This window comes from Ahaetulla prasina, chromosome 2 (assembly GCF_028640845.1).
Source record: "Ahaetulla prasina isolate Xishuangbanna chromosome 2, ASM2864084v1, whole genome shotgun sequence".
In the NCBI taxonomy this organism is placed as follows: domain Eukaryota; kingdom Metazoa; phylum Chordata; class Lepidosauria; order Squamata; family Colubridae; genus Ahaetulla; species Ahaetulla prasina.
The window spans coordinates 29148547-29167538 of NC_080540.1; the positions used below are offsets into that span (position 1 = coordinate 29148547).

General features: G+C 47.8%; 1 protein-coding gene across 1 annotated transcript in view; it reads right to left on the reverse strand.

Annotated features, from left to right (window-relative positions):
* Nucleotides 1–3455: 3455 nt before the first annotated feature.
* The window catches only part of LOC131189855 (H-2 class I histocompatibility antigen, Q9 alpha chain-like), a 49813-nt gene continuing 34276 nt past the window's right edge, over nucleotides 3456–18992 (reverse strand). The window contains exons 6-9 of the mRNA XM_058166403.1: nucleotides 5717–5749; nucleotides 4987–5019; nucleotides 3927–3960; nucleotides 3456–3664 (exon numbers count right to left, since the gene is read on the reverse strand). Of these exons, the coding sequence (XP_058022386.1) occupies nucleotides 3941–3960; nucleotides 4987–5019; nucleotides 5717–5749 (86 nt within the window). The 3' untranslated portion in view covers nucleotides 3456–3664; nucleotides 3927–3940. The remainder of the gene's footprint in view (nucleotides 3665–3926; nucleotides 3961–4986; nucleotides 5020–5716; nucleotides 5750–18992) is intronic.

The window sequence follows — 18992 nt, forward strand, 5'->3', positions numbered from 1 at the left end:
AACCAGGAAGGACACGGGTCCAGTAAACACGTGGTCGCATGCAACCTCCCCAGCAACCTGTCCACGTCCTCGGGAGCCACAGAATCAAACTCATCCCAAATAACCTCAACAAGACGAGTCTCTGTCACCTCAGCTGAATCATCGCAATCATGGTCCAAACCATCACGAAGCTGAACGATTTTATCGTATAGATAACCGTTAAACTCCTCGGCTCGACCCTGCAAGGGGTCATCCCGCCCCTCTTGTTGAAGGAGGGAACGGGTCACCCGAAACAGGGCGGCCGGGCGGTTATCTGCCGACGCAATGAGGGTGGAAGCGTGGGCGTTTCGCCTCCCTCATTGCCACTAAATAAGTCCTGGTAAAGGACCTCACTAGTGTCCGATCAGCCTCGGACCTGCTGGACCTCAAACACTCTCTAGGCGTCTTCTCCGGCGTTTCATCTCTCTCAGCTCCCGGAGAACCAGGAGCCAATTGAGATCTCGCGGGTCAGAGGCCGCAAAGGCACGACACGGTCCAAAGCCCCAGCGGCCCGATCCCAAGCCGCAACTAGTTCTTCAGTCGTGCCGTGGGTAAGATCCTCAGGAAACGGCCCAAGCTCCGTCAGAAACCTCTCCGGGTCCATCAGGCGCCTGGGGCCGGAACCAACGCATCGGCTCCGTCTCCCTGCGGTGGTGAGCAGCGGTTGAAAGTCTAGGCGAAGGAAAATGATCCGACCATGACAATGGTTCTTTCACTATATCTCCTAATTCCAGATCATTAACCCACTGACCAGAGATAAAAATCAAGTCTAGCGTGCCTCCCCGATGTGTGTAGGGCCATCAGTTACTTGAATCAGGTCCAAGGCCGTCATGGAGCCTGGAACTCCTGAACCACTGTTGATGACAAGCCGGCCGATGGCAAGTTGAAATCTCCCAAGACCAAAAGTCTGGGGATCTCAACCGCCACGCCAGCAAGCACCTCAGTAGCTCAGGTAGGGCTGTAGTCACGCAGCAAGGAGCCAGGTGCGTGATCAACAACCCCATCTGATTCGATGGCCCCACTTCACAAGGAGGATTCACAGCCAGCTATCTGAGGAACAGTGGACTCCCTTGGCTCCAGACTCTCTCTAATCACAACCGCCACCCCGCCACCCCTACCCTGGGCCCTCGGCTGATGGAATGCACAGAAACCCGGCGGGCACAGTTCTACCAGGGGTACACCCCCTTCTGTGCCCAACCAGGTCTCTGTAATGCCCATAAGGTCCGCGGACTCCCCCTGAATCAGATCGCAAATCAGGGGAGCCTTATTAACCACGGACCGGGCATTGCAGAGCATCAGCCGTAGGCCCGAGCTCTGAGGATCTTGACCATCCGGGGAACGAGTAGGGACTGGTTCCCGCCCACCACCTGCCACCTTGTCAATCATGGGGCCGTGCAGAGACAATGCCGGTAGCCAGTTGCCAAGCATCCAAATTTTGATCACATGACCACAGGAATGCTGCAATGGGCATAAGTGTGACTAATGTGCATGTCACTTTTTTCAATCCCGTTGTAACTTCAAACGGTCACTAAGTGAACTATTATAAGTCAAGGACTACCTATAGACAAATTGAATGAATTTGTGGTTGACTTGTTTATAGCTGTATAAACAAGTCAGTTTTATATAAGTTTATACTTGTAACTTCTTCTCTGGTAATATTGTACTACTAACTAGAGTATACAAAATATTTGCTAGACCAATCTTTGAATACAGCTCATCTGTCTGAAACCCGCACTGCATATCGGACAAAAATACAATCGAGAGAGTCCAGAGATATTTCACAAGAAGAGTCCTCCACTCCTCTGCTCGCAATAAAATACCTTATGCCACCAGACTCCAAATTTTGGGCTTAGACAACTTAGAACTACATAGATTTCAATCTGACCTAAGTATAGTACATAAAATTATCTACCAATTATCCTACCTGTCAATGACTACTTCAGCTTCAACCACAACAATACACGAGCAAATAATAGATACAAACTCAAGGTAAACCCCTCCAAACTCAATTGCAGAAAATATGACTTCAGCAACAGAGTGGTCAATGCCTGGAATGGACTACCAGACTCTGTGGTCTCTTCCCCAAACCCCCAAAACTTTAACCTTAGACTGTCTACTGTTGACCTCACCCCATTCCTAAGAGGTCTGTAAGGGGCGTGCATAAGAGCACCTGCGTGCCTACCGTCCCTGTCCTAATATTCCTTTTTTACGTACTCTTTTCATGTATCCAAATTATGCTTATACTTTTACCTGTTATATGTGATTGACAAAATAAATAAATAAAAATAAATACTTGATGCTCACTTTTCTTCTTTCGTGTATTATATTTATTGTCTTTTGTTCTTGGATTGATATTTTTATATGATATTTGTGTTGGCTGACCAGAGCCGCTTATGTGAGCTGGGCAAACACTCTAATAATAATTACATTTCTAAGGGTTTTGAATCAGTAGAAGAGGCTGAAATATGCACTGAATAGTTACAAAATGCTTTCAAGTTTATTTTTTAGGCTTTCAAAGATGGCTAGTCCAGAGAGAGGGGGATAAGAGACCCCATCCTTTTCATTCCATCCCCTATATTATGGGGAACATCTTTCCCATCAATCAGGGGTCTCCCAACTCTTGGGCCCCTGCATCATATTGGGCAACTGAGGTGGGCGGGCCCACTTCAAAGTCGGAGCAAACTGTTTCGCTCAGGGATGAAAATCAGAGCTAACGGTTCACCCGAACCGGTCCGAACCGGTAGAGTCCCACCACTGGTTTCTCCCCTTCCTACCAGTGAAATTGGAATCAGGGTCTCTGATCAACAAGGAGGGTAAAATCCCTCTTAATTCCAACCTCCCCAAACGTGCAGAAACTCAGATGAGAGGAAAAGAAATCTTTTATTTTCAGCAAACAATTTTGACAAATTTACAAAAGATGTGCCATTGTTAAGGAGATAGCAGCTGACAATTGATTTCATGTTCCATTTTTCGAAATCATGAAAATCATAAAATCATAAATGGCAATCTATAAAAAATCAGTGTCGAGTGCTACACTCGGTATATTATTTGTCAAACTTTGTGTTATCAAATAGATGGTCAAATAATGGTGCAATAATCAATTAAAAATGCATCAACTATTTTAATGAAAGAAAAATCTGAAAATGCACACTTCTCTCAGTAATAGTTTCATCGAAGACTAGATTAAATAGGTAAATTTAAAACAAGGGAAAAAAAGAAAAAGAAAACTCCACCTGTATCCCCAACAAGTATAATGAAAATTAACAACTTATAAATATTTTTAAAGTAAAACCAAGAAACTCTTCATCTTATTCCTCACCCCATTCTCTATAAACCCATTTCTAAGAGCTCATCTTTAACCTCTAATCTCCATCCACTACCTATTACAAACTATTATCTAGAAACCCAACCCAATCTACGAAATCTTTTGTTTCCACAATTAGCAACCCATAATATATTCTTTTCTCCTCAATCATAATAGAAAAAGGTTTAGTGATTCAATGATGAAAGCAATGATGGAAGACCCAAAATCTCTCCTGGTTCCAGCATGCAGGAAGGGCCTGAAGGGCTCCTGCTAAGAGTCCGGCCCAATTCAGAAGAAGGCTGATCCCTCTTCATTCCTCTCTCTTTATGCTGGGAGTCTCCACTGCAAAGAGGAGGGAGAAAAGTATCCAAGGGTTAGTGGGATCAAGACAGTGAGAGCCTGAGAGGTGCCACAGGATAAGAGTTTGGGGGCAGGAAGACCCCTCCCCTGAGCCCTCTCCCCAAATTCCTTCCCTTCCAGTGTTTGAATAGGAGGGAGAAGAGGGATTTCCAAAGTATCTTCACCCTCACTTGGTCCTTGGACCCCAAACCCCTCCCCTCCCTTCCTCCCTCTCCCCCCATACGGCCCCCACTAGTCCACTCACCTGCAAGGGGGCTGCTAAACGGCCTGGTTGCTCCCTGGATTGGAGAAAAAGACACAGAATGAATCAATGTCTTGTCCTGTGAGGACAACAAATCTCCCTCTTCACCATTAAACCTCTTCAGCTTCACAAACCTCTCAGAGGACATCAAGCTTTTTATTAATTTATTAATAATTAAACTTCCATCCCAAATATCTCATTAAGGTGACCCTACACAGCACACAGTAAAATTCAATAAAATGCCATGTAGAATATTTAAAACAATAAATAAAAACCAGATTCCCCCATCAGATCATGTTGCCATTGACAACAAGAAGACCATGTCCACTGTGTGACCCCTGTCTTGAGTTGGACCCAGGACGATCTGGGAGAGACCCACAGACGCCATGGTAGTCAAGAAGTCCTGGGCTGCTTCCGAGACCAAATGCAGGGACGGCAGATTGAAACCTCCCAGGACCAGAATCCTGGGCAACTCCATGCCAGCCCTGAGATGGCCCCCAGCAGCTCAGGCAGGGAGGAGGCCATGCAGCAGGGAGGCTGGTATAGTCCCAATAATCCCAACTCATCATGTCAGCCCAGCCTCAGAAACAGGGAGTCACAACCAGAATCGTGGGGTGGGAGCGTCCTGGGTGCCAGAAGAGATTCTTAGAGGACCACTGGAACCCCACCAATCCTGGCTGGGATCTCGGTTGGGGCCAATCCTAAACCCAGCTGGGCACATCTCTGAGGGAGGGAACCTCTTCCCCTTCCAGAGTCAGTCAGGTCTCAGCTATGTCACCAGAAGAGTCTCTAACCACTAGAGATCATGGCATCACTAGAGGTTTCCCTATTTCTCCTCAAAGAATTGGGGGCAATTTCCTGATCTCACCTGGTGCCCTCACCACTAAGCCAAAATGGCTCCAATTATTCTAATTATTTCACCAGAACCAGACACAGAAGGGAGGATGAATTGGGGGGGAGCTTTAAAAAGTGGGGCTCTCCGTCTTTTCATGCCCTCATCCGCCCAAAGTCTTGCAAAGGGACAGAATGACTCCTGCAGCAGCAGCAGCTCCCTCTGACTTACCCTGGTCTGAACTGTTGGATCCTTTGTCACTTGCTGGAAAAGAAAGAAAGAAAAAAGAGGGTGAGGAGGTCTCTCTCTCTCTCTCTCTCCCTCCCTCCCTCCCTCTCTGCTCTTTCTGACTGCAACTCCCTCCCTCCCTTTCTCTCCCACACACAATCAATGACTCACAAACACACGGAGAGAATTTGAACTAAACTGCTTTGACTAAAAGGCATAAGAAAGAATTCTTAAAATTTATATCACCCAAAGCCAGAGCTGATCTAAAAAGATAGAGATGGATCCAAAGTTTCTTTTTCTAACCAGTTCGTATTTAGAGAGCCTTGTGATGGGAGACCAAGAGGAGATCCAGCTGGCATCCCCAAAGCTCCTTTTTTCTCAAAATGCCCCCCTTTGATCCCTAGTTTTATGGAGCTTCCGACTCATTTGGCCAAGCCTTTCCTTTCTGCCTTCTTGGGAAACAAGGCATGTTCTCAGTCAGAGGGACCTTCCACCAGATGGATCTTCTCATCTTCTTGAAGGTTCCTTCTCCCAGATGTTTCTCCTTGAGGACTCCACTTCCAAGAACAGCCTGGCTGTAATAAAAAGGGGGCCCATCTTCCCCAGCCTGGTTCTTAGGAGGAAGAGGAAGATAGGACACACAAAGATACATGCACACACCCCTCTCAACTGATGGTGCCTTTGGTCCCTGCTCTAAGTTGGAGATTACATGTAAAGAGGACAATTCACTCACTTGGTGCTGCTTCGTAGTCATCTTGACGTCTCTCTGCAAAGATAAAAATCAATGAAAGCTCACAAAAATCCACCAGAGATCATCCAATCTCTCCCTCTGTAGGAGGAAGAACCTCAGGAGAAATTTCACTTTTGTCTCATAAAGACAGAAAGATCTTTAAACAAATGTATCTCCAGATTTGCCCCAAGAGAGACCTGCTGCCTCTGAGATGGATGGAGGGGAATTGGGGGAAGCAGCAGAGCAATTGGATGCGGAGGAAGATTTTCATGGAAATCCTTCTCTGCTGCTCTTTGACCAAAGCCTTTGAAAGGGACAAAGGAACTGGGATGCCTCTTCCCAACTCAGAAGAAGACGGGACTGTCCCAACCTCAGACTCAGCTGAATGGAGACTGGAGTCCCAGCAAGAGGCTGAGATCTCAGATGTTCCCCAAGAGGGCTGGGAAAACAGGACAGAAGGAAGCCCAGAAGAAGCTCCCCAAAGGGAAAGATTTGGGGGGAATCTCCCCATTTTCCTTCCATCACCCCCCCAAAAGATACTTACTGAAGAATACCAGGATCCCAGCAATCACACCCACCAGGACAAGAGCAGGCACAACGCAGCCGATGATGAGCCCCAGGTTGGATTTTGAATTGGTTGGTTCTGAATTGGGAGAAAGAGCAGATCATTGAAGGGGAACCCCAAACAATCTTCCCAATCAGGCAAGAGACCTAAAGAAGTGAAAGCTGGAAATACCCCAAATTCAAACTCCATGGGTTCATTTTTGTGTCCTTCTCAAGGAAACATGAAGGGGCCTTGCTAACTGTTGTTAGATGACGTGGCCTCATGACGCTCCTTCCTTCTCACACCAGCCCAGCATGAAGGCAACTGAATTCATATTTTGACTCAAAAACAGCCGTTTGCCACCTTGTGACTCTCAGCAGGTTTCAAAACAAAAATATAAGCAAAATTTGCTAAACATTTTTTTTGTTCTTTTTATATGTTGCCCCAATAAGTCTTGATTCCTGAGTGGAAATGGGCAGATCTGGATGCTTTTTCCTTCAGTTTCAGTGTTTGCATTTTATTATTTAAAGTAAAATAGTTTATATCAGTAAAATATTTTATAGCCTTTTTTGTGTGCACACTTTCATTTTCTTTGGCCAGTCCAGAAATAGCATGAAATTGTATTTTATGCTTCCAGAACTTCAGCGTGAAAATGGAATATGGTGATATCCAACTTCTGGATGGTCCCACAAATGGCAGGAATAGAATAATGGAATAAGAGAGTTGGAAGGGACCTTGGAGGTCTTCCAGTCCAACCCCTGCTCAAGCAGGAAACCCTATACCATTCCAGACAAGTGGCTCTCCAGTCTCTTCTTAAATGCTTCCAATGATGGAGGACCCACAACTTCCGAGGGAAAGTCCTTCCACTGATTAATTGTTTTCCCTGACAGGAAATTTCTCCTCAGTTCTAGTTTGCTTCTCTCCTTCTTTAATTTTTATCCATTGCTTCTTGTCCTGCCCTCAGGTGCTTTGAGAATAGCTTGACTCCCTCTACTTTGTGGCAACCCCTGAGATATTATAAGACTGGCTATCATGTCACCCCTAGTCCTTCTTTTCATTAAACTAGAAATGCCCAATTCCTGCAACAGCTTTTTATATGTTTTATCCTCCAGTCCCCTAATCATCTTTGTTGCTCTTCTCTGCACTCTTTCCAGAGTCTCAACATCTTTTCCATATCGTGGCAACCAAAACTGGGTGCAATATGCCAAGTATGGTCTTACCAAGGCATTATAAAGTGGTTTGCTTGTGGGGGAGGGGAGGAGAACTTTAAATGTAAATTTCTCTTGCACAAAATTCAGGATTCCCATTGAATAGCAATCATGCCACTTATGAATTGATGCTTGCTATAAACAACAACAAAAATAAAAGGAATATTTTATTTTGTCTGGGATATCAGCATAACAATTCCATTTGAATATTTCTTGTATCGTGGCGACAATCATCAATTAAAAATTGGAATTTGAATTTTGTAACTTTGGAAGTCCAATGTATGTTAAGGACACTTATGAGCATATTCAGAATTCTTTGAGAGGGGGATTTTTTCCTTGGTTTTTATGCTGAGCCTCAGGAATTGACACATCATATCATAAAATAATGTGCAACTTCTTTCTCAGAGCAGCAACACAAAGTGACCTTTTGACCTTTAAAGCAGGAAACCTTGTTAGTCTCTGATGGGAAAAAACCTCAACTTGGGAGCCTCTTTTCTGACTCCTGATGCATCAGTCCAGCCACTCTCTGCATTTCCTGAAGGCAGCTGCAGTTCATCAATTTTAGTCAGAATTTGCCTTCAGAAAAGGGGCTACCAGACTCCTCCTGATTCTTCTACTTTAGGAATTGCAAACAAAAGCAAATCTGTTTCTGGTGCTCAGCGTAACTGCTCCTTTTCTGCTGGGGGCAAGAAACAGGGAAGGCCTCAGAGAGGATCTAAGGGAATTTCATTAGGATCGGCCAAGTATTGTGATGGGATTCTGTGATGGGAGTCAGTTCTATGGTCTGGTCCCTGCAGCTTCACCAGCCTCAAACACTGGGAAAACCAATGGCTTAAAGGTCAGATATGTTCACATCTGGACATAGCTGGGGTCAGATTTCTCTCTCACAATCCTCCAGCCTGCCTAAGAGTCCAGCCTTCCCCTCCCTGCAGCCTCTCACCCTTCAGCTCCAAGTCCAGAGGATCCTGCAGGCCGTCATGTTCCACGTGGCACCGATAGCGGTCTCTCTCTTTGGGGTCGATCCGGACGCTGAGCCAGTAGTGGTAGGTCCCATCCGCATTGGGGGCCACAGACTTATGGAAGGTGTCCTCCAGCCAGACCTCCCCGTCCCTCCTCCAGGAGGCATCGATCTCCCTGGGGTAGAAGCCGTGGACATGGCAGACGTGCGTCTCCATCCCATCCTCCACCTCCGTCCTGCTGCTCACCGTCACCTTTGGGGCCTCTGCAGAAACACCAGAATTAACTCTGAGCCCCTCCAGAGCCTGGAAGGTGGATGGGAAACTTGGAGGGGCAGGAAAATCTCCCACTATTTCCCACTCCACACATGTTGCATCTCCAAGAGTTTTGGGAAATGCTCCAAATCTGGAAAATGCTCAACAAGGATTCCTGATTTTGGGTCCTTCCCAGAGACTCAGCCTGAAAAACCTCCAGCAGCAAATTGAAGGTCCAAAAAAGTTCCACTCCGACTGCTTTGAACTCTGACTGATCCTGGGCGGCTCCCTTCAAGGGAGGGATAGTGGAGATGGTCTCTTAAGTTCCCTTTTAAGACAACAAAACAGAAGTTGCACTCTACTTTTTGCATCCTCTTCTGCTCTCCTGAATCTGAGGCTGCTCCAGGCCTCTTTCCAAGGGGCACAACCCCAATTTTAAGAGGAAGAGAGATCAAAGGGAATCACACACTGATTATTATTATTATTATTGTGAAAATTTTATTTCTCAGGAGGGGGGCAGAAAAGATCATTATAAAATTCAACTTTCCGAACATATTGTGGCCAATTGTGTTGTTTTTCCTTAATGGTTAAAGATTTAAAATATTGATCCCTGAATAAATGATCTCAGCTCATGAAAATCTGAAGATCAGAATTGAACTAGGGAAGTGTTCCAGCAGGGTCCACAGAAGGCTGGGTCCAGAGTTTGTTGGAGGCATGAGAAGTCCCCTCTGTGGCTGAGTTGGTAGATTCGGAACAGGCTCTAGTACCCCTAAGATGGGCGCTTTGAAGGTGGAACCTCTTGATGAGATTTGGAAAAGACCAAGGAGAATTTTGTCCCAGGACAGAGAGAGATAAATGAAGAGAGAAGGTCTTCTCAAGGAACAGTCATCAGGTGTGTGGGTGTGGTGGCTGATCCCAATGTCTCCAGCTGATCCTGGAGGGCAAGGACCCAAGGAAGGGTGATCTAGGCAATTTCTAGATGGCATTAAGAAGCAGGAAAAGATAATCATTGAGCCCCTGTTAGTGTCTAAAGGTGGGGATTGTTTTGAAGCTCACAAAATTCTAACCTGTTTGAGGTTAAGAGAAAGATTGACAGACTTTCTTCTCCCTCGGAAGAGCATTCTTGGGCCATCATGCTAGTGTCTTATATGGTGATAGCCCCAAATAGCATACACCTCAGGAAAAGACTAAGGGCCCCTGTGGGATGTAAGGAGAGTTAATAGGAAATTAACTGCCCACCACTCCCTCTAAGGATCACTGAAGAACAAATGGTGGTATCTCAGTGAACAGGACAAAGTGATTGTCCCACCTGATCACAGCCTGCTGCCTTTCTGCTGCATTGAATGGCTGCCTGGTACAACAGGGCTTCCTTGTCTTGGAGAGAGGATGAAAGTGGGAGGATTCCCCAGCAGGCAAACAGACTGAAGACCAGGGACCCAAAGCTGAATGTCTACAAGAGATCCGCCATAAAGGAGAAAGTCCAGTCACACTCAGATGCTCACCTGTCCTCAACAGCGTCTCCTTCCCATAGGACAGGTTCTCCAGCCACTCAATGCAGATTTCCTCCAGGTAGACCTTGTCCCTGATTCATCTGGAAGTCCCATTCCTCTGGTGATCTGGGCCAGGTTCAGGAGCCACCCAGGTGAGGGTCTCCTTGTCGAAGGTGATGAAGGTCCTCTTGCCATATTGGTAAACCCTCCTTTGCTCCGTCTTTCCAGCTCACAGCCATACATCTCCTGCCATGTGTGAGGCCTAAAAAGGACAGAGGATGGTCTGGGGAGTCCTCAAGTGCCTCCTCCTGCAGGGACTTTGACACAAGCACTGACCCATTTCCTCTAACAATCAGGAAAGCCCATCACTAACCGCCTTCTCCCCTCCTGTCATCCCCAGGATGGAGCCTGAAGCTCCCCAGGAAGAAGCTGGAAAAGCCAGGAGAGGATCCCAAGAGAGAAGAAGTAAAAGAAGAAACAGGGATGGAGATCCTTCCATCTTTCTTCTACCATCTCTGTTCTCTGTGGGAAAGGAAGGGATCCCAGAGAGGAACAGTTGCCTGAATCTGGAGCTGCACGAGGACAGAATCTCTATCTCATGGTCTCAAGAGGATCTGATCTAAATAAAGATTCAGGGATCCTGTGACCATAAATCTTGGTCTCGTTCACAAATAGCCCCCAAGTCACAGGGCTGGTTCCCATCTAACCAGAAACAAACCATGGCTTTAGTAATGGAATGAAGCCTCAAAGGCTAAAGGGATTTTCCTTAGCAAAGCAAGTGGCCCCAGTCTGATCTGGACACCCAATTATTGACCATTGAAATGAAGTTTGAAGTTCAGTCTTTGCAAGCCCTGGAAGATGTTTCAACTCAAGTGAACAGATTCTTGGATTTAAAAACTGAATTTAAAAACAAAAAGGAAATCCTGAAATGTTTCTACTCCAGTTTGGGAGAGGGAGGAAGGAGGCCAGGAACTCTCAAATCTGGAAAATCACCTGTAAGTACCTTTGAATCTGACCAGTCCTTTCCCTCCTTTCCACACAGAATGTTTCAACTTCTGAACAAGCTCTGTCTTATTTCAGAAGCCTCAAGCTAAGGCAGAAATTGTTTTATTTCAGTTGAAGATGAAATATGTTCTTATCTCAGTTTACTGGGAACTGAATATCTGTGCAGCAAAAGAAAGCACAGGATCACATTGAAAGGCAAGTTTTTGTTTTTTATTAGTATAAGAACATTGTAATGCATCTCTACAGGTCTATGTATGAAACAATTTCTTCTCTGAGCCTAGGATCTTCAGGGGTTCCTGAGGCCTGAAAATAGTTCAAGGGTTCCTGCGGGTCAAAAGGTTGAAAAGGCTGCTTTAGAGAGGCTAAAATATATTTATATTTAGAACTGCTGTGAAGATATCAGAAATCACTTCTTGATGTCTTTTTCTTTATTTTCTTCCACTGGTTTTCTTTTCTTGTACTTTTTTTTATTTGATTTCTCTTTTCTCCTCTTTATCTTACCTCTATTAGCTTTTATCTTTGTTCAAAGGTTTAATACAAATTATATTAAAAATTTAAAGGCAAACAGGACATCAGGATCATTAAAATGGATTGAAAACAAAAGATAATGTCACAAAGCCTTTAACATAAATCAGGTGAACCACCACATCTGGAATATTGTGCAGTTTCTCAGACTGAAGGACAGGAGGGATCCTGAAAGTCCAGGAGGCGACTCAGGCAATGGGAGGGAAGCAGCCTCCCTTTGAAGGTGGGGACATTTGGGGCTGTTGAGCCTGGAAAAGGCTCCTCTCCACTCTGGCTGGTCTCCTTCCTCCTTCTCCACCAGGAGCCTCTGGGTCCAGCTCTGCCCTGAGGAGGCCAGGGGCCTGGAGGATCTGGGGGACCTCAGGGATCAGGGCAGGAATGGCAGAGCTCTGGGGTCTGCCTGGAGGGAGAAGGAAAGGAGGAAGAAGGAGGCTGCACCTCCTTGGGATGAAAGGAGGGAAAATGGCTGATATTTGTGGGGAAGGTTTATCTCAGCCAAAAGCAGCCTATCATTACACACACATTTCCTTCCAGCTCCCCCAAATAAGGTTCCTGGAAGGTGAATCTTGTCCCCCAAAGATGGCAGAAGGGCTGCTAAGAAGGCCTCCCTCCAGGGCAGCCCCACCAAGAGGGCAATGCAGGAGTTCATCCTGAGGGATCAAGGATGGGAAGCCATGAAGGCTCTGAGAGACTCAGGAAGGGCCCCAAATGGAGGTTTCTTTCTTTTCTATCTTTCCCCCTCAAGAGTGGGAGGATCCTGGAAGTGGCCCTGAGATCCCTCAGATCACCCCATTTGGGCCTCCTGGCCTCTCCTTCCAAGTGGGGATGAGAAGCTCCTGGCATTTGGGCCATTCATCCCTCCAAAGGGGTGAAGAGGATCGAGTCTCCCCAGGTGGATCTGCACTTGATCCTCATTTCTCTGGGGTGGAAACAGAGAAGGACAGGACCTGCTTCCTCAGGATCTCCTTAGGATCCACCTGCCTCTTCTTTTGGGAGGGATCTGTGATTCCTTCCTCCCACAAGAGGAGATCCCACCAGGTCAGACCCTCCACTGTCATGGGGGAGGAGATTTGTCTTTTTACCTCAGTTTATATCAATATCTATATAAATATTCAGAAAGAAAGATGGATAACTTTTAAAAAGTGTTCATTAACTACAACTGGCAGAAAATGTCAGCTATGGAGGTAAAAACAATCTTATATCAATTTTAAAAAAAGAATAAACATATCAAAAAAAGACTTTTTAAAAGGTCTGGAAGCAGCTTTTTCCTTTGAAGGATCTTTCTCTCTGGTTCCTGGGGGAGGATTATGGGGAGCCACCGACCCATCACTCACCTTCACTCTGGTTGTAGCTCCTCAGAGTCTCAGGTCTCTCTGACATCCTCATGCCACGTGATATCTGGTCTCTGTCCCAGTACTGGGGATCCTCCTGCCACTTTCTCCATCCAGGAGACTCGAGGGCTTCTTCCGGCTGTTGCTGTCAGTGAACAAGATCATCACACCCCAGAGTGACAAAGTGGGGCTGCCCTGACTGGGTCCATGGATGATGAAATACTTCATGGAGTGGGAGGCGCCTGGAAGGGAGCCAGAGGGGCAGTTAGGGCTTCAGTCAGGACCCTGATCCCATGGAGGCTCCCATCTGAGCTCTGGGGAGAAAGAAGGAAGAAGAGGGGGGGGGAAGAAGAAGAAGGAAGAAGAAGAAGGAAGAAGGAAGAAGAAGAAGGGAAGGAGGAGGAGGGAAAAAAAAGGAGGAGGAGGAAAAAAAAAAAAGGAGGAGGAAAAAAAAGGAAGGAGATTCAGGAAAAAAAGATAAAAAGGCAATGAGCAGCTGAGAAAGAAGCAGCCTACTTAATACAAATTAAGGAGATCTAGACATGTCCCAGTTGTGCCCTTCTTCCAACAAGGCCTCCTCAAATTCTGGATTCTCAGTCTCTGCTGGAGGCTGAGTCTTACAAGTGATTACCCTCCAGAAGCTCAAAAGCAGCAGAAACACTTGGTCTAATTTCCATTCACAGCTTCAATTCTGACTTCACTGAGGCCAACCTGATGGTTATCTGCAGATTTGAGGAGGATTTCTAACAAAAGGGAGAAACTGGACTTGATTTTTATCTCTGGTCAGTGGTTGAAGATCTGGACTTGAAGAAATAGTCATTGAACCTTTGTCATGGTCAGATCACTCTCTCTTCGCCTGGACTTTCTGACCGCCATTCAACACCGCAGGAGAGGCGGAGCCATCGTTGGTTCCGTCCCAGGCGCCTGATGGACCCGGAGGTTCGGACGGAGCTTGGGCCATTTCCTGAGGGTCTGGCTCACGGCACTTGAGGAACTTGTTGCGGCCTGGGAAGTCGTGCCTTGCGGCCTCTGACCCGGCGCGGGTCCCAACCGGCTCCTTGGTTCTCCGAGGAGCTGAGGGGATGGGCGCCGGAGAAGGCGCCTATGGAGGTCTAGCCGTTCAGAGGCTGATCGGACACTAGTGAAGTCCTATACTACTTACCTAGTGGCATTGAGGAAGCGGGCGAGCGCCTCCTCCCTCATTGCATCGGCAGATAACCGCCCAGCCGCCCTGTTTCGGGTGACCCGCCCCCCCCTACACCAGGGGGGGCGGGGTGACCCCTTGCAGGGGCGGGCTGGGGGGGTTTACGGGTTTCTATAAGATAAAATCGTTCAGCTTCGGACGGTTTGGACCAAGATTGCGTGACGGGTGAGAGTCTTGGTGACATTGTCTGGGATGAGTTTGACCCTGTGGCTCCGAGGACATGGACAGGTTGTTGGGTAGGCTGAATGCCACCATGTTTACTGGACCCGTGCCCCTCCTGGCTGGTGCTGGCCACTCAGGAGGTGACACGAGGCTGGCTCCAGCGACTGATGCTTCTTTGGTGGAGGAGTCTTTCCGGCCGCCTTGAAAGAGGCGGTGGTGAAACCTCCTCCTCATGGACCCGGCTGTTTTAGGTAATTATCGTCCGGTCTCAACCCGCCAGGCGAAGGTTGTAGAGTATGGTGGCATATCAGAAACTGTCTATCTAGACCCGTTCCAGTCCGGTTTCGGCCCGGTTACAGCACTGAGGCGGCTTTGGTCGCGTTGGTGGATGATCTCTGGAGGGCCAGGGATGAGGGTTGTTCCTCTGCCCTGGTCCTATTAGACCTCTCAGCGGCTTTGATACCATCGACCATGGTATCCTGCTGTTGGGGGATTGGGAGTGGGAGGCACCGTTTATCGGTGGTTCTCCTCCTATCTCTCCGATCGATGCGACGGTGCTGACAGGGGGCAGATTCGGGCCCCGGCGCCTCACTTGTGGGGTGCCGCGAGTGATTCTCTCGCTTCTGTTCAACATCTATATGAAACAGCTGGGTGAGATCATCAGTGGCTTGTGTGAGGTACCAGCTGTCAGCGGATGACACCCAGCTGTATTTTTTACACCGGGCCACCCCAAGCTATCAGTGCTGTCCTGGTGTTTGAAGCCGTGAGGTCTGGATGGCGAGGAAACAGGCTCAAGCTCAATCCTCCAAGACAGAGTGGCTGTGGATGCGGCATCCCGGTACAGTCAGCTGAGTCCACGGCTGACTGTTGGAGAGCGAGTCATTGGCCCCGATGGAAGGATGCAACTTGGGCGTCCTCCTGGATGAGCTGTCTTTGAAGATCATTTGACGCCGTCTCAGAGCTTTCTACCAGTTTCGCCTGGTCGCCAGTTGCGCCTTTCTGACCGGGATGCCCTATGCACGGTCACTCACGCCCTCGTGCGTCTCTGGATTACTGCAATGCTCTACATGGGGCTCCTTGAAGAGGGCATCCAGGCTGCAGTTAGTCAGAATCGCCTCTTGGAGTGATAGAGGCCCTCGTGGCTCCCGTGTGACACCTATCCTGCGCAGACTGCACTGGCTACCTGTGGCCTTCCGGGCGCTTCAAGGTTTGGTAACCACAAAGCGCTCCATGGCATAGGGCCGGGTTAAGGGAGCCTGCTGCTGAATATCTCTCAGACCGTGCTCCACAGAGAGGACTCCTCAGGTGCCAGCGGGCAGTGTGGTGACACCCAGGAAGGGCCTTCTCTGTGGGGCTCCTCTGGGCAGAACTCCCCCAGGACTTGGTCAACTTCTGGACCTCCGAACCTTCCGTCGCGAGCTTAAAACACATTTATTCATCTGCGCAGGACTGGATTAGATTTTAAATTTATTGGTTTTAAATGGGTTTTATTATTTATATTGCTTTTAATAATTCGGCCTTGTAGAATAAGTTTTTTAATTGTTATTTTAATCTGTATTTATATGTTTTTATTTGCCTGTGAACCGCCCTGAGTCCTTCGGGAGATAGGGCGGTATATAAATGTGATTAATAAATAAATAAATAAATCCGCAGGAGACCAGAGGCCATGGGATCCTTAGGGGAAACAGCAAAGGGGGGATCAGGGAAGGGAGCAGCAATGGAGCCTCCCAAATCTTCCTTCTGTTCCCCCCCACTGGAAAATGCCCCCTCCCCTCCCAGAGTTCAGCCATCTGAGCAGGAATCGGCTTTGAACCCAGGACTCAGAGGGGCTCCCCCTCACTGCACAGAAAACGTCACTCTCATTATCCCAAGATTGCTTCATTTCATCAACCCAGTTAGGGCCCTGAAACCCTCATTCATGGATGCTTTCCATTGGACCAGATTTCCTCTGAATCTCACCCTTCCCTTCCCACAGAAGCTGCTCTGAAATTTCTCCTCCTCTGGGGCTGATCCTGCATTTGGTCAGCCCAAGAAACAGAATGCCTCGGCCACCTTGGGGGGTGGAGGGTGGGGTGGGATTACATGGTCAGGGAGTCTCAAGGTAAAGGCCTAAATCAGAGTTCCTCAGACTCAGCCATTTGGACTTCAATTCCCAGAATTCCCCTCACCCCAGAAACCCCTGGGGCCTCCCCACCCTGGACCCCCCTCCTGCCCCCATTGAGACTGCCTGGGAGTTTCTGCTGCCAATGCCCATGTGGGGAGGGGAGGGGGGCTTAGCTGGGGTCCTCTCCCTAAACTCATCCTCTGTGGGGAGGGTCCTGTCACCTTTAAAGCCCCTCTGGGGAACCAAAGATTAAACATAGAAAATGATTTCCGTTTCCATCATGCAAAGTCCTGACTGAGGCCATCAAAGTTTTTCCAGCCCTTCTTGGAGGACAGGATCAATTCACAAGACATAAAACTTTACTAACAATGAGGGGGAAAAATCATTAAGTCACCATTTAGTTTTCATTGTCAAAATACAAACACGGAAGAGGCTCTGAGGCTGCCCAATGAACAGAAAAACAACCCCCTCTAAGTGCCTTAAAAGAATCAAAAGAAAAGAAAATTAATTAAATACTGCTGGGAAATTGGTAAATTTTCATATCCAAGTCCCCTTTTTGGTGTCTATTCTGAAAGCTCTTCAGATCAGAAATTCTTCCAGTGCATCAAAGATTATAAAAATCGTTTTCAGGATCGTTCATGGGACTTATTTGGACAAACCTCCAAAGCCCAGAGAAATAAATACAGGTAGTCCTCGGCTTATGACCATAAATGAGCCCACATTTTTGTTGCTAAGTGAGACATTTGTGAAGTGAGTTTTGCCCCATTTTACAACTTTTCCTGCCACAGTTGTTAAATGAATCATAGCAGTTGTTAAATTAATAACCTGATTGTTAAGTGAATCTGGCTTCTCCATTAACTTTGCTTGTCAGAAGGGGGTCATGCGATATGGGGAGACTGCAACCGTCATAAATACGAACCAGTTGCCAAGCATCCAAATCTTGGTCACGTGACCATGAAGACCTAAGATGGTCGTAAGCGTGAAAAATGGTCATACGTCACTTTTTTCAATGACATTGCAACTTTGAATGGTCACTAAATGAAGTGTTCTAAGTCGAGAACTACCTGTAGTCCTACTGCCCATTCCGTCCAGTATGGTCTCCCAGTCCTTCCCAGTCCAAGGCAAAGGCCTGGGCCTCCTTCTTCCTGTTCCTCCCCACAATCCCAGGGGCTCCTCAGAGGTTTTGGGGAGAGGGAGCCCCAGATCCACTTCCTGCTCTGGGGAGATTTCAGAATCCAAAGGGATCAGAGCTTTTCTCTAACGGAAGGAGGGGGGATCGGACTCTCCGTGATCCAGAACCCGCTTCCTTCCCTTGTGGGGCTGAGCAATGAGGAAGTCTGAAGTCTGCCTGAGAGGAAAAAGGTATGTGAATGTAACACAGGTTGGGCGTCCTCATAATCCTAAATCCTCCTCAGGACAGGAACAGCCGGCAGGTCAGTTTGGGCCTCTCTGTGTCCAAGGAAACCGTTTATTTCAAGGCCACCATCCAGAGGTTCTTCTCTCCTTTTGCCTCCAACGCAGCCTATTTACTCCTTAAGATCCTGACAGCTTTTTAATGCCTTTTGAAAAGCTGCTCCATTCATAGGTAGTTTCTCAGAACAGCCCAAGGCCCCTTCCTGATTACTAAGGAATAATAGTACATTTTAAATAGTTTGGATTCTGCAAACTGACCCATGCTGAGGGCTCCTGAAATGGAAGGAGAGGATTTGGGGTGGTAAAATCCCTGCCTGCCCTAGAGAAAAGCTCTGGGGATCTTGGGGGTTTAGGATGGAGGAGAAAGTGAGCATCCTAAAGGCGGATCCTTAGAAACCTTATTCAAGGAGTGTTTCTTTCCAGTCTCTTCTCCTGCTGCATTCACAGGGCAGCCTTAACCCGACGCTTCAATGGCACCAGCCTCGGCGTCGGCCAATACACTGAACCGATTCCAGAAACAAGCCGGGTCCTCCCAGCACCAGAAGCCACCAAGAGCCACCAAGCTCCCCAAAAGGCAGGAGAGGCGACCCAGGCGGAGGGGTTGGGCGAAGGCAGCCAGGAAGTTCGTGAATTGCCCTGATCCCGTGCAAACGCCACTTTCCCACAACCTCCACTTTGAAATTGGGAAAGAACTGCGCTCGGGGGCGCCCAGGTAGACTGGACTGAGATCTGGAGGGTCCGCCCTTCTCCTGCTCCCAGGGGGGCCTCTCCTGGGGGGAGGAGAGGCAGCAGAGTCCCATCCACGCATTGGGGTCCCTTCTGGGAGTGGCCAGAGGGGGAGGGGAAGCGGACTAGAAAGAGGACCGAGTCAAGATTCTCTTTCTGGGAGGAAACTTTGGGGGAGGAGAAAGAGAAATTCCCTGGATGGATTCCCAACAGTAGAAAAAGGGGCCGGAACCCCCGTCGCCCCCAAAGGGACTCACCGAGGCAGTTCTCCTGAAGTACGACCGCCACCAACACCAGAAGGGACAGCAAGCGCAGAGCCATCCTGGCCAAGATCCTCAACCTGCGCTCAGTCGCAG